The 27,142-nt window shown below is 48.0% G+C and overlaps 1 protein-coding gene across 2 annotated transcripts in view; it reads left to right on the forward strand.

Annotated features, from left to right (window-relative positions):
- The window catches only part of LOC141085415 (coiled-coil domain-containing protein 170-like), a 169,015-nt gene that overhangs the window by 44,738 nt on the left and 97,135 nt on the right, over nt 1-27,142 (forward strand). The window contains exon 4 of one of the 2 annotated variants that reach the window (XM_073570777.1): nt 24,382-24,498. The exons of the other annotated variant lie outside the window; for it this stretch is intronic. Within the exon in view, the coding sequence (XP_073426878.1) occupies nt 24,382-24,498 (117 nt within the window). The remainder of the gene's footprint in view (nt 1-24,381; nt 24,499-27,142) is intronic. 2 annotated transcript variants of the gene reach the window in all.

The raw sequence follows: 27,142 nt of genomic DNA on the forward strand, positions 1-27,142 counted from the left end.
ACTGAAGGATGCAGAGGGGTACTGGACAAACGGGGTCCCCTCTGCTCTGAGTCTTTTGTCTAAGCACAACAGCCTCTCCCAGGGGAAACAACACTCCCTCCCTTGTTAGATCTCTCAGCAGGAGTCAGGGGCTCTGCATCAGCACCGTGGGTACTGGAGCTACGTGCGGGGGTCACGGTCCCTGCACGGATCACTGTCTCTGCACGTGCTGCTGTCTCTGCACTAGCTACTGTCTTTGCACTAGCTGCTGTCTTTGCATGAGCTGCTGTCTTTGCACTAGCTGCTGTCTTTGCACGAACTGCTGTCTTTGCACGAACTGCTGTCTTTGCACTAGCTGCTGTCTCTGCACTGGACACAGACTTCACACGGGGGTCAGAACACCTCATCAGTCACTGCAGGCTCCAGCTTCACGTAGTCTCGGGCTATGGTCTTTGCTCAGGCCTCCGTCTCTATACAGGCCTCCGCCTCTGCACGGGTCTCAGTCTTTCCACAGAGATCAGGATGCACATTTGCTGTCACTGCAGAACCCTGACTCACGTACTCACGGTCTGCAGTCTCTGTGCGTGATACCCTGGTCATTACTCTGTGAACGGGAGCTCTGTCTGTGTCCTCTCCCATCTCCTGCCCAGGCTGCTCTGAGGAAAGCACACTATTTTCACGCTCTCTGCTCGGCTGTCTTCCTGTTCCCAGACCCTTCTCTGTCTCCCCGGGGAACCTCCTGCTCTGCTCAATGGTTCTGGGCACGGAGCAGAGGAGGCAACCCTCCCCTGGCTCTTCCTGCACTTTACCCCCTTACATTCCCCCTCTCTTTTAGCTCGCCATTCCACAGGCGAGGGGTCTTCGTGCTTCTCATTGCTCTTTTGAGGGGAGACAGATACCTGCAATCCTTACATCTTCTGCCTTTCTTCAGCCAGATACTGCCAAACTAACTGGTTTAGGAGTTGCTCATCGATTACGTCGGGATATTCTTCTTCTACGTCATCTTCAGCCGTAGAAGAAAATTCCTCAGACGAATTTTGTGTTGACCCATTAGATTTTCCAACGGCATCCACTGTCTTCTTTTTCTTCTTCTTCTTGGCTTTGTCGCTAGCGGATGTTTCGCCCTTCCTTTTATCATCAGCGGGAACCGTTGCCTGAGCTCCTGAGTTCTTCTCCATAGCTCCCCCTCTCTTTGACAGGAGCACACTTGTCAAAGCTAGAACCGGATGGATTAAGATCATGCAAGCGGGAACCTTCACCATCCACACCGGGCTCTGCGGGCTTAACTTCCCAGGGCTTCTCAGCCGCACTCCCTGTCTCAAACCGCTGTTCTATCTTCTCTGTCCAGTCGGAATCTTGTGGGCCGACAGCCGACACAGGCTCCACCTCAGAGGACGACACTAGTGGCTCTTTCTTCTCTTTGACCGGAACCGCAGGAATGTGTATCTCAGAAACTCTTGTCTCCTCTTCTCCTTTGCTAATAGTTTGTGGCGGGTCTGATAGTAACTCATCTCGATGGACCACTCGGGCAATCATCTCTTCCTTCTCTTCTTGGCGTCCGACACCATAACACTGTCTTGCTCTGAGTGGAGCTCTCCTCCTCCCGCCGTACCATTCCTTCCAGGGGTGACGCTCCCTCGAATTTGCAGGACCCTCAGAGGGGTGAGCGGATCTCTGCCACCGCCTTTCTTGGGTAGGGCAATTTCTGGACAGGTGTCCCACTCTTCTGCACACCCAGCACTCACATCTGCATCTCTCTGGTGGGCGCTTTGGTCTGGATCACCGACCTCTGTGGGAAGCATCTCTCATCGGCGATTGCTCTTCACTCCCGGCTAGATGATTATGCTCTGGAGCCGCTGCTGAAGTCTTCCTCATGCTCCGCACTTCTCTATCTCTCTGTCTGCTTCCACACGTTACTTCGGGGCATGCCGCTGGTCCCCAAGATAGCAGTAAGGGCTTCCCCCAGGCTCTCAATCCCCTCCCAGATTCTCCTTATTTTCAGCCGGGAATTCTGGGTCCATGCAGCCTCTTCTTCATTCGGGCTGAGTTCTTCGCAGTTGTAGGATGTAGACGGTCTACTTCGCCAAGCGGCACTAGTCTCACGTTGGGAGCAGTCTCCACAGCAGGAACCCTCTTATATTCAGCCATTTCTTCACGGATCCGTTTAATCTCTTCCTTCACATCTTCCACCCATTGAGGGGCAGCTACCTCCCTGCTCCATACCTTCCCCACTGGTGCTTTCACTCCCTGTTCCTGGTCGTGCGCGCGCGCCTCACTCCCAACCTGAGAGAAAGTCATGTCTGTTTTTTTCCGCATGCGCTCTCGCAGGGCCTGCTTCATCAACACGTTTCCCAAGCTTGTCACCTATTGATCTCATAGCACAACATCAACTGGCCCTACACCTACACCGTCCTTCCGTACGATGGCAGTTTGGAGTTCCTGCAGGGCATTCATAAACTGCGTCACGGTCTCCCCCTCTTTTTGTACCCGACGAAACAGTCGCATGCGCAGCTCCCATACGTCAGTGGGGTCCCCATGCGTCTCCTCAAGTATCCGTAATACTTTGTCCAGGGTATCTCTCTCCCATGGGGACCTATGTATGACAGAATCCCGTGCCTCCCCCACCAGGGCCATCAATGCAATCTCTGCCTCCAGGGCTGGTGTCATGGGATGCATCCGCATCATTCCACGAATATTCTCTGTCCAACCCTACAACATCACATTGCTCCCATTAAACCTCGGCAAATTATTCCACATGGCTGCCAGTGGAATGCTAGTCCTGGGGCCTTCCCTAACTGCTTGGTCCGCCCCTTCCACGCCATCGTGTGACATCTTGCCGACTACGCTAAGTGTAATAATGTGCAGGTGCTGCGTATGTCACCACGGAACAGATTGACCAACAGTTAAAGGGGAGGTTTATTTACAGGGATTGATACTGAAAAAATAACCGTGTAGTATTGGTATAGTGAGAACAAATACTGAAAACAGTCAAAAAGGCATTAACAGTATTGAACAATAATATAAGGAGTTTTCCTATGAAGGCACTTATTAGTCTGAAGGGGGCTCTTGAATGAACGGTCGAGCTTCTTCCACGTTGGCGCCGAATCACCAGCAGCACTTGTCGTCTGAAGACTCTCTGTACTCTCTGTGGTCTTTCCAATCCTCCGCTGGGGTCTCAATCGTTACTGAAGGAGGCAGAGGGGGTACTGGACTAACGGGGTCCCCTCTGCTCTGAGTCTTTTGTCTAAGCACAACAGCCTCTCCCAGGGGAAACAACACTCCCTCCCTTGTTAGATCTCTCAGCAGGATTCAGGGGCTCTGCACCAGCACCGTGGGTACCGGAGCCACTTGCGGGGGTCACGGTCCCTGCATGGATCACTGTCTCTGCACGAGCTGCTGTTTCTGCACTAGCTGCTATCTCTACACTAGCTGCTATCTCTACACTAGCTGCTATCTTTGCAATAGCTGCTGTCTTTGCTCGAGCTGTTATCTTTGCATAAGCTGCTGGGTGTGCACTGGACACAGACTTCACACGGGGGTCAGGACACACCTCATCTGTCACTGCAGGCTCCAGCTTCATGTAGTCACGGGCTACGGTCTCTGCTCTGGCCTCCGTCTCTATACAGGCCTCCACCTCTGCATGTGTCTCAGTCTTTCCACAGGGATCAGGACGCACCTTTGCTGTCACTGCAGTACCCAGCCTCACGTACTCATGGTCTGCTGACTCTGTGCGCGGTACCCTGGTCTTTACTCTGTGAACGGGAGCTTTGTCTCTCTCCCCATCTGTGTCAGCATCCTCTCCCGTCTCCTGCCCAGGCTGCTCTGAGGAAAGCACGTGCTCTTTTCCCGCTCTCTGCTTGGCTGTCTTCCTGTGCCCAGACCCTTCTCTGTCCCTGGGGCACCTCCTGCCCTGATCAATGGTTCCGGGCACGGAGCAGAGGAGGCAGCCCTCCCCCGACTCTTCCTGCACTTCACCCCCTTACATACACTGCTCAAAAAAATAAAGGGAACACTAAAACACCACATCCTAGATATCACTGAATGAAATATTCAAGTTGCAAATCTTTATTCATAGTGGCATGTATTGAGAACAATAAAACATAGAAACAATCAATGTGAAATCAAAATTAATACCCCATGGAGGTCTGGATTTGGAAGGATACTGAAAATCAAAGTGGAAAATCAAATTACAGGCTGATCCAATTTCAGTAGAAATGCTCGAAGACAAGGAAATGATGCTCAGTAGTATGTGTGGCCTCCACGTGCCTGTATGTCCTCCCTACAATGCCTGGGCATGCTCCTGATGAGGTGACGGATGTTCTCCTGAGTGATCTCCTCCCAGACCTGGACTAAAACATCCGCCAACTCCTGGACAGTCATGATGTCCCAGATGTGCTCAATTGGATTTAGGTCTGGGGAACGGGCGGGCCAGCCCATAGCTTCAATGCCTTCATCTTGCAGGAACTGCTGACACACTCCAGCCACATGAGGTCTGGCATTGTCCTGCATTAGGAGAAACCCAGGTCCAACCGCACCAGCATTTGGTCTCACAAGGGGTCTGAGGATCTCATCTCGGTACCTAATGGCAGTCAGGCTACCTCTGGCGAGCACTTGGAGGACTGTGCAGCCCTCTAAGGAAATGCCACCACACACCATTGCTGACCAACTGCCAAACCGGTCATGCTGAAGGATGCGGCAGGCAGCAGATCGCTCTCCATGACGTCTACAGACTCTGTCACGTCTTTCACATGTGCTCAGTGTGAATCTGCTTTCATCTGTGAAGAGCACAGAGCGCCAGTCCTGCACAGTGTGGCTTGTGAGCACAACCCCCATCTGTGGACGTTGGGCACTCAGACCATCCTCATGGAATCGGTTTCTAACTGTTTGTGCAGACACATGCACATTTGTGGCCTGCCGGAGGTCATTTTGCAGGGCTCTGGCAGTGCTCCTTGTAACGAATGGAAGCGGAGGCAGAGATGGTGAAGTTCACATTCGTTTTTATTTTTTAAGTGGAACCTCGGGACCACGGTCCGGGGGGCTCCGAAGGGGGCGTGACTAGTGAGCCCCGGGCACCCGTAGTAAAGCCCCTCAGGCAGGGCCAGAATGGAATACCCGGAGGACACAGGTGCTTCCTCCAGTTAGACCCCGAACACATGGCAGATGTCCCAGCGGGGCCAAAAGGGATAACAAAAGTTACAGCAGAGACCGTAATGCGCTGGGTCCTGGATCCGGTTAGTTGGTAAGGAGTCGGTTCCAGTGACCTTCACACAGTCCTTGGACTCAGATGGCTGTAGGTGGAATGGGATGGCTTAGGCCCAGATGGTTGCCGATATAACCAGCTAACACAGGATACCGATATGCTTTGGAAACAGAGAGCATTAGACAATGCACAGAGACTGCAGATGCAGTGTAGACAGGTTAGCATGAGAACCGGATGTAGCAATGATAGATACTCGTTGCTCCGGCGCTCTCCCTATGGAGGAGAGGCCAGAATTAGCAGCCAGTGCGCTGCCATTGGTTGATTGCATTTTTTGAATAATGCACGCCGCCCCTTTAAGAAAGCAAGAGAGCGGATGGGAGTGCCCTAATAGCCTTAGTTACAGATCTCCTCACAGGACGCCAGGAGGAGGAGGCAGGAGGGAGGACAGAATGCTGAGCAGCAGCATGAGAGGCTCGATGTGAGTGCCCAGAACGGAGAGCAGCCGCAGGCCTGGACGCAGCGCCAGGACAGCGGCCAAGTGTAACAGCGGCAGACCTTTGCGCAGCGCCAGGACGGGGACCGGGTGTAACAGTATCCCCCTCTTTACACCCCCTCTTCTTCAAGCCTGCGTAGAACCGTTTAAGAAGAGGAGCCTGGATGTTCTCCCTAGGCTCCCAAGATCTCTCCTCAGGACCAAAACCCATCCAGTACACCAGGTAGTAGGTCTTACCCCTTACTTTTTTTACGGCCAGGATATGTTTTACCTCAAAAACATCATCCTCCGAGACAGGGTCAGGAGTGGTACCCGGATCCTTAAAGAAGGGACTCAAAACTACTGGTTTGAGGAGAGAAACATGAAAGGAGTTAGGCACACGTAGGGAAGTGGGCAACTTCAGCTTATACGAGACTGGATTGATCTGTCTCAAGATCTCAAATGGTCCGATGAACCGGGGACCCAATTTGTAGGATGGCATCTTTAACCGGATGTACTTAGAAGAGAGCCATACTTTGTCTCCGGGACGAAAGATAGGCGCATCCAAACGTCTCTTGCCTTTTCATACGGTATGAGGCTTTCTCCAGAGCAGTTCTGGTATCCATCCAGACCTTAGAAAAATCTTTGGAGAAAGTATCGGCAGCTGGAACGCCAGATGATCCGGAGATGGGAAGAGGTATTCCGGGTTGCAATCCGAAGACAATCTGAAAAGGAGACTTTCCAGAAGATTCACTTACTTGATTGTTGTAAGAAAATTCGGCCCAGGACAGTAAGTCTACCCAGTCGTCATGATGGGCGTTGACAAAGTGACGCAGGAATCCAGCCAGGATTTGACTTGTCCTCTCCACTTGTCCATTGGACTGGGGATGGTACGCTGAGGAAAAATCCAGTTCAATTCTTACCAGTTTACAAACTGCTCTCCAGAATCTTGAGGTGAACTGGACTCCTCTGTCGGACACGATGTGGAGAGGGAAACCATGGAGATGGAAGATGTGCCGGATGAACAGGTCCGCCAACTCAGGAGCAGTTGGAAGACCGGGAAGTGGAACGAAGTGAGCCATTTTAGAGAAGCGATCCACCACTACCCACACCACAGAACTGCCAGATGAGATAGGGAGATCTGTGATGAAGTCCATCGCGATATGCTGCCAGGGGGCAGACGGAATTGGAAGAGGCTGAAGCCTACCTGCGGGTAGATGCTTGGCCGTCTTGTTACGAACACAGGAAGAACAGGCTGTGACATACTCCAGAATGTCCTTAGCCATGGCAGGCCACCAGTAGTACCGGGAGATGAGTTGCAGAGTCTTTCTCTGGCCGGCATGACCAGCCAACTTGGACGAATGACCCCACCGAAGGACACGAGTACGCTCAGAAGCTGACACGAAAGTCTTCCTGGGAGGCAGCCGGGCAAGATCAGTAGAAGCGACCGCGACTAACCTTGAGGGTTCAATGATGTGCTGCGGTTCTTCTTCTCGATCAGGAGGTAGAAAGGCTCTGGAAAGTGCGTCTGCTTTGACATTTTTGTCAGCTGGGCGAAAATGAAGAACAAAGTTAAAACGAGCAAAAAAAGAAGCCCAGCGGGCTTGACGAGGATTCAGCCTTTGTGCAGTTTGGAGGTAAGCAAGGTTTTTGTGATCGGTGTATACGACTACCTGATGAAGAGCTCCTTCTAGAAAATGCCTTCACTCCTGCAGGGCCAATTTGATAGCCAACAATTCCTGATCTCCAACAGAATAATTCTTCTCTGTGGAAGAAAAAACCTTGGAAAAAAAACCACAGGAATGCATTCGCCCGGAGGACGATTTCTGGGTTAGTACAGCTCCCGCACCTACTGAAGAGGCATCAACCTCAAGAAAAAATTGTTCATTGGAGTTAGGACGATGAAGAACAGGTGCGTCAGCAAAGGCCTTTTTGAGAGAAACAAAGGCCTCCTCAGCCTCAGGAGGCCAATCCTTCGGATTTGTACCTTTCCGGGTTAGAGCTGAGATGGGCGCCACTCGGGTGGAGAAGTTAGGAATGAATTGCCTGTAGTAGTTGGCGAAGCCCAGGAATCGCTGTATGGCCTTCAACCCAGACGGACGAGGCCACTTGAGTACAGCCGATAACTTCTCTGGATCCATATTTAATCCCGTGGAGGAAACAATGTAACCGAGGAAAGGCAAAGAGGATTGTTCAAAGAGGCACTTTTCAAACTTGGCATACAGTCTGTTCTCCCTGAGCCTCTGTAAGACCAGGCGCACTTGTCTGCGATGCGAGACCAAGTCAGTAGAAAAAAAATCAGAATGTCGTCTAGGTAGGCAACAGCACAGGTGTAAAGCAGATCCCTGAAAATGTCATTGACGAACTCTTGGAAAACAGCGGGAGCATTGCTTAGACCAAAAGGCATTACCAGGTACTCGTGGTGGCCATCACGAGTGTTGAAGGCTGTTTTCCATTCGTCTCCATCTCTGATTCGGATCAAATTGTAAGCCCCTCTGAGATCCAGCTTGGTGAAGATCCTGGCCCCTCGGAGACGGTCAAACAGTTCTGAAATTAGAAGCAAAGGGTACCTGTTTTTAACCGTGATCTGGTTCAGTCCTCAGTAGTCGATACAGGGCCGCAGGGATCCGTCCTTTTTCTTCACGAAGAAGAAGCCTGCTCCTGCCGGTGACGATGATTTTCGGATAAACCCTCTGGCCAAGTTCTCCTGGATGTAGTCCGACATAGCCTGAGTCTCTGCCTGGGAAAGAGGGTAAACTCTCCCACGGGGAGGAGATGTTTCAGGAAGAAGGTCTACTGGACAGTCATACAACCTGTGGGGAGGAAGTTTTTCAGCCTCCTTTTTCCCGAAGACATCCGAGAAGGACCAGTAAGCGGATGCTAATCCAGGCAGGGTAGCAGGTTGAACCGGGGGTGAAGCTGGTTCAATCCGGGTTAAACAACGGTCCGAGCAGGAATCTCCTCAACGTAAAATTTCGCCTGTTCTCCAATTAAGGACTGGTTCATGTTTCTGAAACCAAGGCAAACCTAGAAGCAAGGGGTGAGACAAACCAGGGTATACATAAAAACGGATTCTTTCAGAATGCATAAGACCTACCAGGAGTTCCACTGGCTCAGTCTGGAACTGGACGGGTTCGGTCAGAGGCTGGCCATCGACAGCGGTTACCCGCAACGGGTTGGGAAGAGCCTGAACTGGTAAGTGGTAGCAATCCACAAGCGTCTTCTGGATAAAGCTTCTGGCGGCTCCGGAGTCCAACAGACAGAGTCCAGAAAATTTTATTGCTCCGCAGGTCACGGAGACTGAGATCTGCAACGAAGGAGAGGAACGTTCTATACCTAGGGTGGCCTCTCCTACCGAGCCTAGGCAGAGGACTTTTCTGACTTCTTTGGACAGGAGCGGATTAGGTGTTCGGAACTACCACAGTACAGACAGCTTCCGTTTTTGTGACGCGCCTCCAGGCGGCGGCTGGCCAGATTTACTCGATCAACCTCCTTAGCTTCGGGAGAAGAGGATGAGGTAGACGTCTTGGAAAAATTAGAGTCCAGGTGGTAGGACCTCCTGTCGCGCTTAATCTCCATGGAACGCTCCTGAAAACGCAGGTCAATCCGGGTCGCCAAGGAAATCAGGTCATCCAAGATGGTAGGCCTGTCCCGTCCCGCCAGCTCATCCTTAATTTTTCCAGATAGGCCCTCCCAGAAGGTAGCCAGCAAGGCCTCATTGTTCCAAGATGAGAGGGTGCGGAACTGAACAGCATACTGAGCCTGTGGATTGTAGAGTCCGTCTCATGCTACCATGAGTGTGAAAGCACAACCAACATTCAAAAGTGACCAAAACATCAGCCAGAAAGCATTGGTACTGAGATGTGGTCTGTGGTCCCCACCTGCAGAACCTCTCCTTTATTGAGTGTGCCTTGATAATTGCCAATAATTTCCATCTGTTGTCTATTCCATTTGCACAACAGCATGTGAAATTGATTGTCAATCAGTGTTGCTTCCTAAGTGGACAGTTTAAGTTCACAGAAGTTTGATCCACTTGTAGTTATATTCTGTTTTTTATGTGTTTCCTTTATTTTTTCGAGCAGTGTATATATATATATATATAAATGCTGCGTAAACATGCATTTGCATGCGTTTTTTAATGCGTTTGCACATGCAGATGACACGCTGCACACAGAAACGCTAATGTGAAACTAACCTAAATACTTTTTTCCCACCAATATTGTGATAAAACACTCCAGGATCGCCTTTGCTGGGGTCAAAGGTCACGTGCGTTCAGCATGAAACTCAGGCGCAGAGCTGGGATTCGTGTATAACTGACTCTGGGTCAGGTTTATTAACGGTGAAAGCAATGCAAAAGGAAATAAAACATAAAACAAATCCTTGCCTGTCCGGCACTAACTAAACAATGGACAACCTAACTACCAACTGGCGGGCTTCTCCCGTCCAGCCAAACCACAGTTGCAGTGGGCACTGCTTCCACTCACGTGTGTCTCTCACACAGACAGGCTCTCTGTGTTCCCAGGCTGAGACACTCACACAACCACCTTGCATCCTTTTATATCCACCTCCCATTATTCATTAGCAAGCAGGTGCGATACTGACCAGACTAGGCCACATAGGAAAGGAATCTGGGCGAGATATACCTACCCTCATCCACTATTCCCACATGATTCTCACATATCCCCCCCCTCTGCTCAGACCACTCTGGTCGAGCAATGACACCCGCCAAACAGTGCACTCGGGACAGGGCATCTGCATTCCCCATCTGTACCCCTGGGCGGTGCTCCACCGTAAAAGTGTAGGCCTGCAGGGCAAGGAACCACCGGGTCACCCGGCTATTCCGTTCTTTGTTCAAGTGCATCCACTTGAGAGGGGCATGGTCAGTGATCAGCCTGAACTTTCGGCCCACCAGGTAATATTTGAGGGCCTCTAGAGCCCACTTAATGGCGAGGCACTCTTTTTCTACGACTGCATACCTTTGCTCGTGTTTATTCAGCTTCCTGCTGAGATAGAGGACTGGGTGTTCCACTCCGTCCCTCACTTGTGAGAGTACAGCCCCGATACCGGTATCAGAGGCATCCGTTTGTACCACAAACTCGCTGCGGAAGTCCGGAGTCACCAGTACGGGCTGAGAGCAAAGTGCCCGTTTTAGGCTATGGAAGGCTTCTTCAGCCGCTAAACTCCATTTAATCATGACGGAGTCTTTCCCTTTTGTAAGATCTGTCAGGGGGGTAGCGATGGCTGCAAAATTGGGTATGAACTGGCGATAATAGCCGGCGATCCCCAGGAAGGCTTGCACCTGCTTCTTGTTGACAGGTTGTGGCCAGTCCTGAACCGCCTGAATCTTATCAACCTGGGGTTTAACAACACCCCTCCCAATTACATACCCCAAATACCGGGCTTCTTCTAGCCCGATGTGACATTTCTTGGGGTTCGCGGTTAGACCTGCCTCCCACAGGTCGTCAATCACAGCTTGTACTTTCTGGAGATGAGTCTCCCAGTCCAAGCTGTAAATGACAATGTCATCCAAATAGGCAGAAGCGTACCGCCTATGTGGCCTCAAGACTCGATCCATCAGTCTCTGGAAGGTCGCCGGTGCCCCGTGCAGTCCAAACGGCATATACACATACTGAAATAAACCTTCCGGCGTAGCAAATGCCGTCTTTTCTCTGGCAGCCTCAGCCAGAGGGATCTGCCAATACCCCTTTGTTAGATCTAGGGTCGTAATATACCGGGCTTTTCCTAACCGTTCTATTAACTCGTCGACCCAGGGCATAGGATAGGCATCAAATTTTGAGACCGCATTCAGTTTCCTGAAGTCATTGCAGAACCGGATGGTGCCGTCCGGTTTAGGAATTAGCACAATCGGGCTGGACCACGCACTGTGCGATTCCTCAATGACTCCTAACTCTAACATTGCCTTCACTTCTCGGGAAACGGCTTCACGGCGCGCTTCCGGGATTCGGTAGGGCTTTACGTGAACTGTGACACCAGGTTCCGTTACAATGTCATGTTTCATTAGCATAGTCTGCCCGGGTTTTTCTGAGAAAAACTTTTGGTTGTGAAGTAGAAACTGCCTGACCTCAGTCTTTTGCCGCTCCGAGAGAGTCTCTGCAACCCGTACCTCCGGTACGGTATGCGAGCAGACAGGACGGGCCAGCTCCGCTGACAAGGCAGACCGATCCTTCCAGGGCTTTATCAGATTTACATGATAAATCTGTTCAGGTTTCCGTTTACCTGCCTGGTATACTTTGTAGTTTACTTCACCAACTCTTTCCTTGATCTCAAAGGGGCCCTGCCACTTTGCCAGGAACTTACTGTCCACCGTGGGGACCAGGATCAACACCCTATCTCCGGGTGCAAACGTACGGATCTTGGCGCCCCTATCATAGATTCTTTTTTGGGCTCCTTGAGCCTGTATCATGTGTTCATTGACGATAGGCATAACAGCCGCAATACGGTCCTGCATTTGTGTGACGTGATCTATCACTGTTTTAAACGGAGTGACCTGACCCTCCCAGGTTTCTTTTGCAACGTCTAACAGTCCGCGAGGACGTCGGGCATACAATAACTCGAAAGGCGAGAATCCCGTGGAAGACTGGGGTACTTCCCTGATGGCAAAAAGCAAATACGGAAGTAAATAGTCCCAGTTCTTCCCATCCTTGTCTATCACCTTTCTCAGCATCTGCTTCAGAGTTTTATGGAACCGTTCGACCAACCCGTCTGTTTGAGGGTGATACACGGATGTGCGTAACGGTTCGATTTGTAACAATCGGCAGAGCTCCTTCATTACCCTGGACATAAAGGGGGTCCCCTGGTCGGTGAGTATCTGTTTTGGTATACCGACCCGACTAAACACATGCACCAGTTCCTTGGCAATCGTCTTGGTGGCCGTGTTACGCAAAGGGATGGCCTCCGGGTAACGAGTGGCATAATCCAAGATGACCAGGATATGTTGGTGTCCACGTGCAGACCGTGGAAGGGGCCCAACTAAATCCATCCCAATCCTCTCAAACGGGACTTCAATAATAGGTAGGGGTACCAAAGGGCTACAGAAACGGGGCTTAGGTGCAGAGGCTTGGCAGTCAGGACAAGACTCACAATATACTCAAATATCGTGATGCATGCCTGGCCAAACAAAACAGTGTAATATCCTTTCGATAGTTTTCTGGACTCCCAGGTGACCTCCCATCACATGTCCGTGGGCCAGGTCCAGCACCTGCCGCCGGTAGGGTTTTGGCACGACTAATAGTTGCACCGTATCTTCCCCCTTTTTCTCTATCTGATAGAGTAAATCATTCTCCAGAACCATGTAAGGATATGCCAGCCTAGAGCCAGGTTCTACGGGTACCCCATTTATCACTTTTACATTTGTCCTAGCCTGAGAAAGGGTAGGATCCTTTATTTGCTCGCTTTGGAAGTCATCTTTCTGAACTTCTAAATCCGGCAAACGGGGAGGTGGACGGCTGTCGGCCTCCTCCTCTTCCCCGGTCTCCTCCGTATCACCCGCCATGACTGAAAACGGGAACTGCAGGTCATTTCCCGCAGACTCTTCCCCAGAGTCTTCCGGGGAGACCTCTTCCAGGGGTTCAGGACCCACACGCGCCCTGGAAGAAGAATCACGTACACTATTACCCTGGGGTATCAACTGATTCTCCCACAATTGCCAGAAGTGGGGAAAATCCCGGCCCAGGATAACATCATGCAATAACGCCGGGACGAGTCCCACTTTATGTTGCACAGACCCATAGGAAGTAGTAATGCATATGACAGTGGTGAGGTAGGAACAGGTGTCTCCATGCACACATGTTACAGAAAATTTGTCTGATGGTCCAGTCGGGGCTGACACCAGACTGGCCTTCACCAGAGTCACCACACTTCCCGAGTCTAACAATGCCACCACATTTTTGCCATCAACAATTAAATCACACAAGTGTTTTTCCACATCCTTTTGACCGGCATTCACACTCACCACCCGTGCATCCATAGACATGCGGTTTTTAGAGTCTGTGACGTCGCACTGCATGGGTCCAGTAGTGACTGGACAGTTCGCAGCAATATGTCCCATCTCTTGGCAGCGGAAACACCTAACGGGCCCCTTGCTTAGACCATAGTTCGTTACTCTCGGCCTTGCAGTGCGGGCAGTCCCGTTTTCCTCCCCCACTGTCTTAGGGATTTTTCCATCTCCCCTACTCCCTGGAACAGTCTTACCGGTTCCACGTGGAGATGATGAAGAACGAGGTGGGGTAGCGTCGTCTCGGAGTCCTTCCGCCACGGAGTAACGTTCAACCAGATCCACCAGTTGATCTGCCGTCGTAGGATTTCCATGGCTTACCCACTTCCTCAGGGCTGGCGGTAGAGCTCTCAGGTACTTGTCCATGACGACTCTCTGGATTATCTCTGGCGCTGTCAACACCTCAGGTTGTAGCCACTTCTTCGTCACGTGGATCAGGTCGAACATCTGGGACCGCGGTGGTTTATCCGGCTGATAAGTCCATTGATGCACTCTCTGTGCACGGACAGCGGTCGTCACTCCCAGCCGGGCCAAAATCTCGGCTTTCAATTTGTCAAAGTCCTGCGCAGCTTCAGGTTCCAAATCATAATACGCCTTTTGGGCCTCACCGGAAAGAAACGGGGCAATCAGGCCGGCCCATCGTGCCTTCGGCCATTTTTCTCGCACCGCCGTCCGTTCAAACGTGGTCAGGTATGCCTCGACGTCATCTTCGGTCATCATTTTCTGCCAGTACCGACTCACGTGAATCACTCTCGACTCGGCTTCCAGGTTAAGCTCAGGTAAGCTTGCCAAGCGCTGCGCCACCTGCTGGAGAAGCGAACGATCGGTAACTCTCATGTCCACCAACTCCTTCAGCTGGGCCATCATCACCCGATTGGCTTCTTGCTGGACGGCGGTGGATTGTACCAGCGCTTTCACCACGTCCTCCATGCTCATGCTTGCAACGTGATGCCCGCGTTCTCCACCACAATGTGATAAAACACTCCGGGATCGCCTTTGCTGGGGTCAAAGGTCATGTGCGTTCAGCATGAAACTCAGGCGCAGAGCTGAGATTCGTGTATAACTGACCCTGGGTCAGGTTTATTAACGGTGAAAGCAATGCAAAAGGAAATAAAACATAAAACAAATCCTTGCCTGTCCGGCACTAACTAAACAATGGACAACCTAACTACCAACTGGCGGGCTTCTCCCGTCCAGCCAAACCACAGTTGCAGTGGGCACTGCTTCCACTCACGTGTGTCTCTCACACAGACAGGCTCTCTGTGTTCCCAGGCTGAGACACTCACACAACCACCTTGCATCCTTTTATATCCACCTCCCATTATTCATTAGCAAGCAGGTGCGATACTGACCAGACTAGGCCACATAGGAAAGGAATCTGGGCGAGATATACCTGCCCTCATCCACTATTCCCACATGATTCTCACAATATATATATATATATATATATTGGGGGGAAAAAAGTATTTAGGTTAGTTTCACATTAGCGTTTCTGTGTGCAGCGTGTCATCTGCGTGTGCAAACGCATTCAAAAACGCATGCAAATGCATGTTTACGCAGCATTTTTATCTGCATCATCTTACGCATGACACAAAAAACCGCTGCGTTTGCATGCGTTTTTGCATGTGTTTGCATTGTTTATGCGCATGCGTTAGAAATTTCCAATGTTTTGCATTAGCTTTTCCTTGACATCAGACATCCAGTAAGCGAGTCTCATGTGATTTCTATATATAGTATATAGACACACTGCACTGATGAAATCCTCGTCTTTGGCTGCTGTATCTAGCTGCAAGATGGATCTTGACATGGACAGCTTCTATGAAGATCTGGATTTACAATTAAAATTGGCTGCTGCCTTTGCTTTTGCTTGTCAATAACAAAGAAGAAGAGAAAGATGGAGAAGACGTCGTCGTCGCTATTGGCAACACCCCATACTTGAACTCTGAGAGAGCTGTGGAGCCTACCACTCTTTGTACACAGAGCTGCGGCAAAACCCGGAGAAGTTTTTTGACTACACGAGAATGTCAGAACAGAGCTTCCATGACTTGCTGCTACGTGTTCAAGGATCCATCGCCAGGCAGGACACACAGCTCCGTTGAGCAATTCCTGCTGAGGAACGTCTTTTGGTCACCCTGAGGTACGTAAATTGGAAAAAGAAACACCTGGCATTAATATGATTGCTATAAAAAATATGCACTGATTTTTTTTCTCATTTTCTGTTCCGCAGATTCCAATTCAGTATTGGAGTGTCCACACTTTCTGGGATTATTGGAGACACCTGTCGTGCTTTAGGTGATGTTCTGCAGCAAGAACTCCTCCTCCAACCCACAACTGAACTCTGGCTTGAAAATGCTGAGAAATTCCAGAAAATTTTAAATTTTCCTAACTGTGTGGTGCCTGTGGATGGCAAACACATTAGGATTATGAAACCTGCTGGAAGTGGAATAGAGTACTTCAATGATAAAAAATACTTTTCCATTGTTCTAATGGTTATTGCGGATGCTGAATGTAGATTTGTTGCCATTAACATTGGCTCATTTGGATGAGGAAATGGCTCACAGACTTTCAAAAACTCTGACATGGGCCAATGTCTGTATGGGAATGATTTTAATTTTCCGCAGCCACGACCTCTTCCCAACACTGACGGACCGCCAATGCCTTTTGTTGTTGTTGAGGATGAGGTATTCCAAATGTGTGCCAACCTCATTAAACTATACTCAAGTCAGAACTTAAAGCACACAAAAAATTGTTACAACTACAGACTGACAAGGGCATGAAGAACTGTGGAGTGTGCATTTTGATTGCTGGTATCTAAATGGCGCATTTTGTGCACATCCATTAATCTAAAAATTGACACTATTGATAAGGTTGTGAAAGCGTGTGTTGTTCTGGACAACTACATCCTGGTAAAAGAGTGACCAAACTTACAACCTGAGGAACCTGTTACATTGCATGATTACCAATTTCACTCTCTGAGAACCACAGTGGAAGTTGCCCAGATGAGGGATAAGTTTGCTGCTTACTTTGTTTCAGATAATGGACGTGTGGCATGGCAAGGCGAAATGATTTAAGCCACTAATTAAAATGTACCATTTATGTTTACATTTACCTGAAATGTAAAAATTACATACCTGTTATGTTTAAATGTACCTGTGATTAGTGATGTCCGAGTATTTTAGCGTGCTCGTAGATTTAGTTTTCGTTGTCTTATCTGCATGATTTGCGACTTGCAGACAGGCTGAATACTTGTGGGAATTCCCTAACAAACAGGAATTCTACACATGTATTCAGCCTGTCTGCAAGTCGCAAATCATGCAGATAAGACGACGAAAACTAAATCTCTGAGCACGCTAAATTACTCGGAGGACACCCGAGCATCCTCGGGAAAACCCGAGCAACGAGTATACTCGCTCATCACTACCTGTGATGTAAAAATGTACATGTAATGTTAAAATTTCCCTCTAATGTTTGCTGAGTTAATAAAATACCTCCAGTAAAAAAGTTCCCTCAAAAATACAATTCACATGTGTGTGTTTGTGGCGGTGGCACATAAAGATACAAATAAAACAAGATATAGTGCAAACAAAATACAAGTTTTATTTTACAAAATTTAACAAAAAATAAGGGTTAAGGTCAGGGTGATTGGGTTTTGTGTTGAGGTTTACGTGAGGGTGAGATGGGGTGGACCTTGGGGGTGTGGAGCTGGGAGGATTGGGTGGTAGTTGATGAGGAAGGGGTTACAGGGGAACGGTCTACAGGGGAAGAGGCAACAAATTGAAGGATTTGATCAGGAATGGCAGTGGAGATATTGGGGATAGATGACAAAGTGGAATCATGGGAATCGATAGTCAAACTAGAAGGTGCAGACAAAGACACAAGTGAAGGTAGTGACAAATTGGTAGGTGAGGGTGTAGGTGGTGGGTTCAATGTGGGAATGGTTTTGTCCTCTGTTTTCTTGGCTGAGTGGGAGTGGTGGCCTCTGTAGCAGTCATCTGGCATGGTGCAGGACTGGGCCGCATTGTGGATACTGCTGGCTGCAGGAGTGCTGGACTGGGCAAGGTTGCTGGACTGGGCAGGGATTCTGGACTGGGCAGCATCATGGATAGTGATGGCTGCAGGGGTGCTGCACTGGGTGAGAGTTGCTGTACTGGGCAGCATCGTGGATACTGCTGGCTGCATGGTGCTGGACTCTGAAGCATAGTGGATGCTGCCAACTGCAGGGGTGATGAACTCGGCAGTGTGGTCGATCTGTGAACTGGACGCGGTGATGGTGGAGGATAGTTTGGTGCTGTGGGAGTTGGAAAATAGATAGGCTGTTGGTAATATCCTCCGGCCTGTGGATTGTAGCTTTGTGACTGATGCTGGGACTGCTGCTGCTGCAATGCGTGGCTGTAACCAACCTGGCAGGTCTGCATGAGGTTCAGCTGGAGTTGAGGTGTAAGGTTTTCCGACACGCTTCACTCTATTGCAGAAAAAAAATGTTGCACCAGTCTCTCAAGGTCGGCTTCCAGGCGGTCAAGGCGTTTGTTGACATCCTTGAACCCACTCTTCACTCTGTCAGCAATCAACCTAATCCCGTCCTGGAAGACCAAGCTTAAGTGCATAAACTCTGGCAAGCCTGATCTCTCCCAGGTTCTCTGCCGCTGACGAGAAGCGGCAGCGGGCTGGGGCAGGGGAAAACCTGATGGACCGGCTGCCTGTTCCTCAACCTGTGAAGCCTGCAAGGTTGCTCAATCGCTGGTGGATGATTGGGACTGTTCAGTGACTGGTAAATGAGGGGCCGCTTCAACAGAGGATGATCCGGGTTGTGCCGTGGTGCACCAGGTTCTGTGTGGAAAAGAAGAGAAAAACATTAGTGAAAAAATCCAGGTTGTGTTGTGCTGCTCCAGGTTCTGTGTGGAAAACAAATAAAACATTATTAAAAAGAAAATAAAAAAATATATACTTACGTTCGCTGAGCAAGCGCAGGCCTCAGAAATGCAAGGTTCCGGTGCTATTTGTATTTCCGGAACCTTTGAGCAGAACCACTTTGAACCCGAATATCCTCTCTCATGTCCTTGTTGAAGCGGTCCTTCATCAAACGCCAACAGATTTTGATTCTCTTCACTGTTACGGGGAAAATAAATAAATAAATAAATAAATAGGAAAACAATGCACATACATTAACAGGTTCACTGCCGCGTCAGACTATATTACAATACTTACCAAAATCATTTCTGGCACTTGGTGTGGCACGGTCCCAATCAGCCAGCAGCGATGTTGCCACTTCTTCCCAGAGAAATCGAATCACCACATTGTCGGAGTGCTGACGGTCACGGGTGTCCCACAACGGTACTCGCTCTTGCACAAGGTGGATTAGTTGCTCATTGTCAATATCCAGTCACATTCCACATATGCACTGCTGCACACAGATCCTAGGACAATATCCAGGCATCTTGTCTCATTGAGGTGTCATTACACAAGGCGGAATATAGAACTGTTCTCTAAACCAGTTCTGATGAAGATCCAATCTGGGACCGAAAACATTTAACATACAGTAATTGTCACCTGGATGTTAATAAATGGAATCTTATACTGCAAAAAAAATTTTTTAGTGCCAAGTTTTCTCTCTGCGGATAAGACGGGCTGGGTACCCTACTTGAGCTCCAAAACTTCATACTGTATGAGTGCCATGTTTATCTATATTGATTTCTGGATTGTGAGTCATGGGGAAAGCAAAAGAATTGTCAACGGATCTACAGGAAAAGGTAGTTGAACTGTATAAAACAGTTGGGATACAAAAAGGGATACAAAAAGATACAAAAGGGATACAAAAAGATATCCAAGGAATTGATAATGCCAGTCAGCAGCGTTCAAACTGTGATTAACAAATGGAAAATCACGGGCTCTGTAAAAACAAATCCACGGTCAGGTAGACCAACAAAAATTTCGTTCACAACTGCCTGGAAAATTGTTCGACATGCAAAGAAAAACCCACAAATAACATCAGCTGAAATACTGGACTTTCTGAAAACTAGTGGTGTGGCTGTTTCAAGATGCACAATAAAGAGGCATTTGAAGAAAAATGGGCTGCATGGTCAAGTCGCCAGAAGAAAGCCATTATTGCGCAAATACCACGAAGTAGCTCACCTACAATACGCAAAACAGCACAGAGACAAGCCTCAAAACTTCTGGAACAAGGTATTTTGGAGTGATGAGACCAAAATTGAACTTTTGGCCAGAACCATAAATGTTACATTTGGCATAAAAGGAACACCATTCGGAATGTAAAGCATGGAGGTGGATTGCTGATGTTTTGGGGATGTGCAAGCTACAAAGGCACAGGAAATTTGGTCAAAGCTAAAGGAAAGATGAATGCAGCACGTTATCAGCAAATACTTGAGGCAAATTTGCAATCATCAGCCTGGAAGCTGCGCATGGGACGTACTTGGACGTTCCAACAGGACAACGATCCAAAACACAAGGCCAAGTCGACCTGTCATTGGCTACAGCAGAACAAATTGAAGGTTCTGGAGTGGCCATCTCAGTCTCTTGACCTCATTATCATTGAGCCACTCTGGGGAGATGTCAAGCTTTTTGCCAAGAAGAGTGGGCATCTTTACCATCTGAGAAAATAAAGAACCTCACCCACAACTTCCACAAAAGACTTCAAGCTGTCATTGATGTTAGAGGGGGCAATACATGGTATTAAGAAATGGGGTATGTGAACTTTTGGTCAGGGTCATTTGGATGTTTTGGGTTGTCACTATGATTTAAATAGAGAAAACACAGTAGTTTGACCATAAATGGCTTCGTCCAACCACTAACCATGAGTGGAGAAAAAGTTTTGGTGTTATCATTCATATTCTCTGAAAAAAGGTCAAGAAAGCAAAAATTCTGCTGGGGTAAGTAAACTTTTGAGCACAACTGTATACATTGTGAGGCAGTGACCGGTGGCATATGCGAGGGTTGCTATGTGTCCCCCAGGATGCGCACAGTAACATATTGAGGCTGCGGGAGTGCATTGCACTCACAGGCATAGCTGTGATTTGAATGCAAAATAAGAGTGTTGCCAACAAAGTGTTAATCCGCACAGCCGGGTAGCTCATTCATTGCACAAATAGCTGTGTAAGCTGGTACTGCAAATATGCATACTATGAGAAGTGCTCCATAAACCGGGGTGCCACTCCAAAGCAATTAGTCACAGCGGCTACACCAAAAAAGAAAACGGATGGCACTCACCGGTTAAAATCTTCTTTATTCCAATACTTTAAAACATCGGCATAGGGAGGATGGGAGCGGGAGTGGAAATGACGACAGCCGTTTTGCGCTGCAGTAGCGTTTCTACTGGTCTCACAGGAGAGTGGGACTGGCCTCACCTCTTAACAGAGGAAGATAGCCAAACCCCACCCCTGGTGTTTAAACACATGTGCAGCAGCTACTCATGTCAATTAAAATGCTTTTGAAAAACAAATGCAAAAAACACTCAAATACAAAAAAAGCCGCTTATTACAAAAAAATAGACATGTCCAATCTTTCATTTAAACCAGTGGATCCCTGCTCTCGAGTGCGCATAATCCATATGGCCTCTCTTTTTAACAGAAGCTTATGTAAATCTCCTCCTTGTACTGGAAAGGGTGTCTCTTCCAGAGGCCTGGGGGTTTGATGGTTCTGCGTAGGATCTTAGTTGTTCCCAGTGTTGCACTTTTCTGAACAGAGAGTTCAGATGTTGCAATTGGGATCTGTTGTAGCCATTTTCCCAACTTATGGCTCCCAGCTCCAAGTACCACTGGAATCACTGTTGCCTTCACCTTCCACATCTTCTCCAGTTCTCCTTTGAGGCCCTGGTATTTCTCCCGCTTCTCATATTCCTTCTTTCTGATGCTGCTGTCACTTGGCACTGCCACATCAATTATTACTGCTGTCTTCTGATCCTCGTCTACTATCATAATGTCTGGTTGGTTAGCCAACACCTGCTTATCCGTCTGGATCTTGAAGTCCCACAGGATTTTAGCCCTTTCATTCTCTACCACTTTCTCTGGGGTCTCCCACCTGGACAGGGGGACTTTGCCCATATGCTGTGCAGATGTTCCTGTATACAATTCTCGCTACTCGACGTCACCTCTTCCGGAGCCGCGGCCGCTCCGAGGGTCCCGTCGGGTGCGCACGTGCACTTTTCGTGCTTAGGTTCATATTTTCACCATGTTCTTTGTGCGCACGCGCGCTCTTCTCAGCTCTGTCTCTGGGCCTGTCCTCTCTATGGTATTGGAGGATTTGACCCGGAAGTCCTAGTGATCATGTGCTAGATCAGACTACCTCTTCCTATGGGAGGTGACTGATTATTGTTGTGCTTCCTGGCTTGGTCTGCCTTGTCCTTGCCTGGCTGGGCGCTGTAATCAGGTCCTCTGCCTTGTGCTCAGTTGTGCCTCCTGGCACACGCTCTGATCCTGTACTCTGCCTTGTTCTCAGTTGTGCCTCCTGGCACACGCTCTGATCCTGTACTCTGCCTTGTGCTCACTTGTGCCTCCTGGCACACACTCTGATCCTGTCCTCTGCCTTGTGCTCAGTTGTTCCTCCTGGCACACGCTCCGAACCTGTACTCTGTTCCTGTACTCTGTTGCGCCGCCTGGCACACCTGCTGCCTCACTCTGTACTCTGACGTGCTCCTTTGTACGCGTCCTCCTTTCCTCGCACCCGGGCATGCTAGTCGGTGTACGCCATACGTGCTCTCGTGTACCCGTCTTGCACTATCCTGTATCTAACGCACTCTCGTGTACACGCCTTGTGTTCTCCTGTACTCTCAGTGCCTCCGTACACTCGCCCTGTACCGTCCTGTACCCAGCGTGTCCCTGTGTCCGCGCTTTGCACGTTCCTGCAGATACACTCATGTCTCCTGTGAGCCGGCCACCTGGTGCCAGCAGTCGTGGTACCTTACCTCCTTGGATTTGCCCCTGACACTCCCTGTATAGGGGTGGTCCTCACTAGGTCAGCTCGCCCTGGGAGGGTTGGTGCCACGATCCAGAGGGTCCACTCCGGGAGTCGTCACAATATATATATATATATATATATATATATTAAATAGCACAACATCAAATACCACATAAGCCATATAAGTAATAAGAAAAATGTGAACGAACACATTGGATAAATACCAATATTACCAGTGCAAGGGAGAGGATAAGTTAGTTAAATGATAAGAAGCTTTTTTGGTATTACCGAATGGATAATGGCCGCCGTCTTATCACCTGCAAGGCCTTCATACGACAGTGACCCAGCCACTCCTGCCGCACCTTCTTTAAGGAAAAGGATTCAAATGATTGAAGAGATCTGGAAAATTTCAATGATGGCAGTCAGCTCCCTAAAAGAAAATGAACAGCATCTGGAGAAAGCTCCTCTAGTTGTGAAAATTACAGCTCGTTATGTAGGAGACCGACCACTGCTGCTGTCTAGCTTGTAAGCACTTCAGTGCGCTCCAGTGATCACAACGGTGCTTATAAGCTCAACAGAAAAGAGCTTGTAAGTACTGCATGTGTTCTGCTGTCTCACAGTGGTGGTAGGTTTCCAAGGAAACAGACTGTAAACAAAAGAAAAATGTTAATGGGGTTGTTCCCTTTCAATTAAATTTCTTCCCTGGTTGGAGTTTTCTATATCAAAAGCAAATCACACTGTACTCACCTTCCCAGGGTCCACCAGTGAGTCTAAAACACTGTTCCCGGAATATGGCATTTTCTGAGGTGCTGATGTCATCTTGACAGCACTGCAGCCAATCAGGGGTTCACGTGTAGACGTGATGTCAGAGCAGCAGCCAAAGCACTGGAGACTTGCCGGTAGACCAAGGGAAGGTGATCTCAGTGTGGTTTGTTTATTTTCACAGTAAACTGCAGCCAAGGAAGAAATTTAATTCAAAGGGAACAACCTCTTTAATATTTGAAGAATGGCTAAAAGTTTTAAAGGGGTTGTCCAGGACTATTTTATTTTTTTACTATAGGCCTAAAAACTAACAGGCAAGTAGTTGCTAACAGAGGCACCTACCTGACTGTTCTTCCCAGTGTTGTCTCAGAGTGGTCACGGGACCACTCCTGCCGGCGATTCAGCTACTGCACAGCTCTTCCTTTTCTGGGCTTTTCTGTCAACAGGGCGTGACTGCGGACGTCATGCTGATTGACAGCTGGCTTCCCGCAGTAGTCAGCAGGGATCTGTCTGGCAATGACATCTGCAGAGATGCCTCATCAACAGAGCAGAATGGAAGTGAAGCCACTGATCTGTCGACATTAAGTCAGCGGAAGCCGCAGAATCACCGGCAGGACTGGTCTCTGACCGCTCTGTGCCGGCAGACATCGGCCTATTAGTTTTAAGGCTCGTAGTAAAAAGAAATGAGAGTACCAGATAACCCCCTTAATAAGCAATAGATTGAAAATTTCTGGTATTTACAAGCACTAACTGACAATATCCAGTTATGAATATGGAAAAACCCTTTTAAGTGACATTTTTTAAAGTCAATTATTTCATGTTATGACATTTATCTAGGTGTGGTCTGTAAGGCACCATGAAATTACCATTAGCCCATCTACGTAAACTATACTCATCTCACTAAAATCATCGCCATCTTATACTGTATCACCTTTTATCCTAGTAAATGCTCTGTTATGATCTGGTCATCCAGCTCTGATCTCTGCTCCACAGCTTCAAGGGTAAATGATATTTCTCTTATTCCTATTTATTGTATTACATTTTCAGACATTATACAGTAACTCCGGGATAAGAGACCAGTTATTTACCTACAAGAACGCCGCCGAATCTGCGCAGAGTGAACATGCGGCCCTGCTGGTGAAGAATACCGCTTTACAAGCGGAGGTGAGCTCCATGTATTAATTATTGAAGTAGCATTGTTAGACTGCTGTGACCTCCACCGGTCACCAGAACGGGAAAATGTGTTCACAAAACTGCGGCCAGGATGATCTCAATGCTGGAAATTATGTCATCTCAGGAATGCATAGATTTGGTTGCCCATCACACCCCTATGGCAGGGTGTCGTAAAGGAAAAACATTGAGATCTCTAAAGTTGCCATATTTTCTTCGCCTCCTTCCAAAAAACAAAACAAAATGCAATGCTAGGTGATCAAAACATGATAATTCACACTAAATGGTACCATTAAAATTACAGCTCAATAGGCGAGAAAACAAGCCCCTGCACAGCTCCATCAATGGAAAATGTTAAAAGATAATGTCTTTGAAAACGGTGACACAAACCAATTTGTTTTCTTTATTTTACAGACTTCAGAATTTTTTTAAGCTACAAAAACAATAATAAAAAATATATCCAAGTTTTGTATCACCATAACAATACTCTCTTGAAGAATCATGTTGTCAGGTCATTTTTGTAGCACAATTAATGCAGTAATAACAACCCCCCCCCCAAAAAAAAATGGCAGAAGTTTTTATTTCATTTGAAATTTTTTCGCTGTCTATCAGTTCATTATATAGTAAAGTGAATGGTGTCAATGAAAACAACAACTTGTTCCCTGAAAAGAAAAAAATATGAAAGTTATGGCTCTTGCAAGAAGAAGGGGCATTCAAAAAGGAAGTATCCACAGTCAGTGATGGTTTGGGGAGCCATGTCATCTGCTGGTGTAGGTCCACTGTGTTTTATCAAGACCAAAGTCAGCACAGCTGTCTACCAGGAAATTTTACAGCACTTCATGCTTCCCTCCAAGCTTTTTGGAGATGGAAATTTCATTCTCCAGAAGGACTTGGCGCCTGTCCACACTGCCAAAAGTACCAATACCTGGTTTACAAACAACAGTACCACTGTGCTTGGTTGGCCAGTAAACTCACCTGACCTTAACCCCATAGAGAATCTACAGGCCCAATAGGGTATTGTCAAGAGGAAGATGAGAGACACCAGACCCAACAATGCAGACGAGCTGAAGGCTGCTATCAAAGCAACCTGGGCTTCCATAACACCTCAGCAGTGCCAAAGGCTGATTGCCTCCATACCACACCGCATTGATGCAGTAATTGATGCCCCGACCAAGTATTGAGTGGATTTCCTGAACATACATTTCAGTAGGCCAACATTTCGGATTTTAAAATCATTTTTTAAGCTGGTGTTATAAAGTATTCTAATTTACTGAGATATTGACTTTTGGGTTTTCACAGAAATAAACACGTGAAATAGATCACTCTGTCTGTAATGACTCTATATAATATATGAGATTCACTTTTTGTATTGAAGAACAATAAATTAACTTTTTGATGATATTCTAATTTTGTAAGATGCACCTGTAGCTGCTGTATGAAACAACCTTAAAAAGGTTTGTGTGATGATGTCAAAGGAGCTTGCTGGGTTATTTTAGAAGTGGGCAGTAACTAACAGAATGGTTTTTAACAGGGAGAAATGCAAAGTACTACATCTGGGCAATAAAAAATGAAAAAAGCATATATAGAATGGGAGGAATAGGGCTAAGTGACAGCACATGTGAAAAAGACTTGGGTATACTAATAGATCACAGACTGAATATGAGTCAACAGTGTGATGCAGCAGCAAAAAAGGCAAATGCAGTTCTAGGATGTATTAACAGAAGCATACAGTCTAGATCACGTGAAGTCATTATTTCCCTCTACTCCTCTTTGGTCAGACCTCATCTGGAATATTGTGTCCAGTTTTGGGCACCACATTTTAAAAAAAGACATCAACAAACTGGAGCAAGTTCAGAAAAGAGCGACCAGAATGGTGACCGGTCTGCAAACCCTGTCTTATGAGGAAAGGTTGCAGGATTTGGGAATGTTTAGTTTGCAAAAGAGAAGACTGAGAGGAGACTTAATTGCTGTCTACAAATATCTAAAGGGCTGTCACATTGTAGAAGGATCAACTTTATTCTCATTTGCACAAGGAAAGACTAGAAGCAATGGGATGAAACTGAATGGGAGGAGACACAGATTAGATATTAGAAAAAACTTTTTGACAGTTAGAGTGATCAATGAGTGGAACAGGCTGCCACGAGAAGTGGTGAGTTCTCCTTCAATGGAAGTCTTCAAACAGAGGCTGGACAGACATCTGACTGGGATGATTTAGCGAATCCTGCTTTGAGCAGGGGGTTGGACCAGATGGCCCAGGAGGTCCCTTCCAACTCTACGATTCTATGATTCTATGATTCTATGATTCTATGATTTTAGAAACCCAGTGTGGGCTACAGCAAAGGGAGGCAGCCATAGGAGACGGGAGTAGAGCCTGTCACTGGAGCCAGGAAAGGTGAGTGTGCTGTGATGTAACTTAAAACTTGTGTGGCCCAATGCAAAACTTTTGACAGGGCTCCAAACTATCTTGGGTCTTTTTAATAGTATTGGTTTTCTAATATGGGCCGCAGCAAACTGTTGGGCTCCCCTACGCTCCAGGGCCCGGGTGCATCTGTAATCCCTGCACCTGCTTTGGTTACACCCCTGGCAGAGTATACAGGAGATGAACAAGGATGGCACCCAGACTGTGAGATCATGTGAA

This window comes from Dendrobates tinctorius, unplaced genomic scaffold (genome assembly GCF_039654945.1).
Source record: "Dendrobates tinctorius isolate UK_male_01 unplaced genomic scaffold, ASM3965494v1 ptg000006l, whole genome shotgun sequence".
Lineage (NCBI taxonomy): Eukaryota > Metazoa > Chordata > Amphibia > Anura > Dendrobatidae > Dendrobates > Dendrobates tinctorius.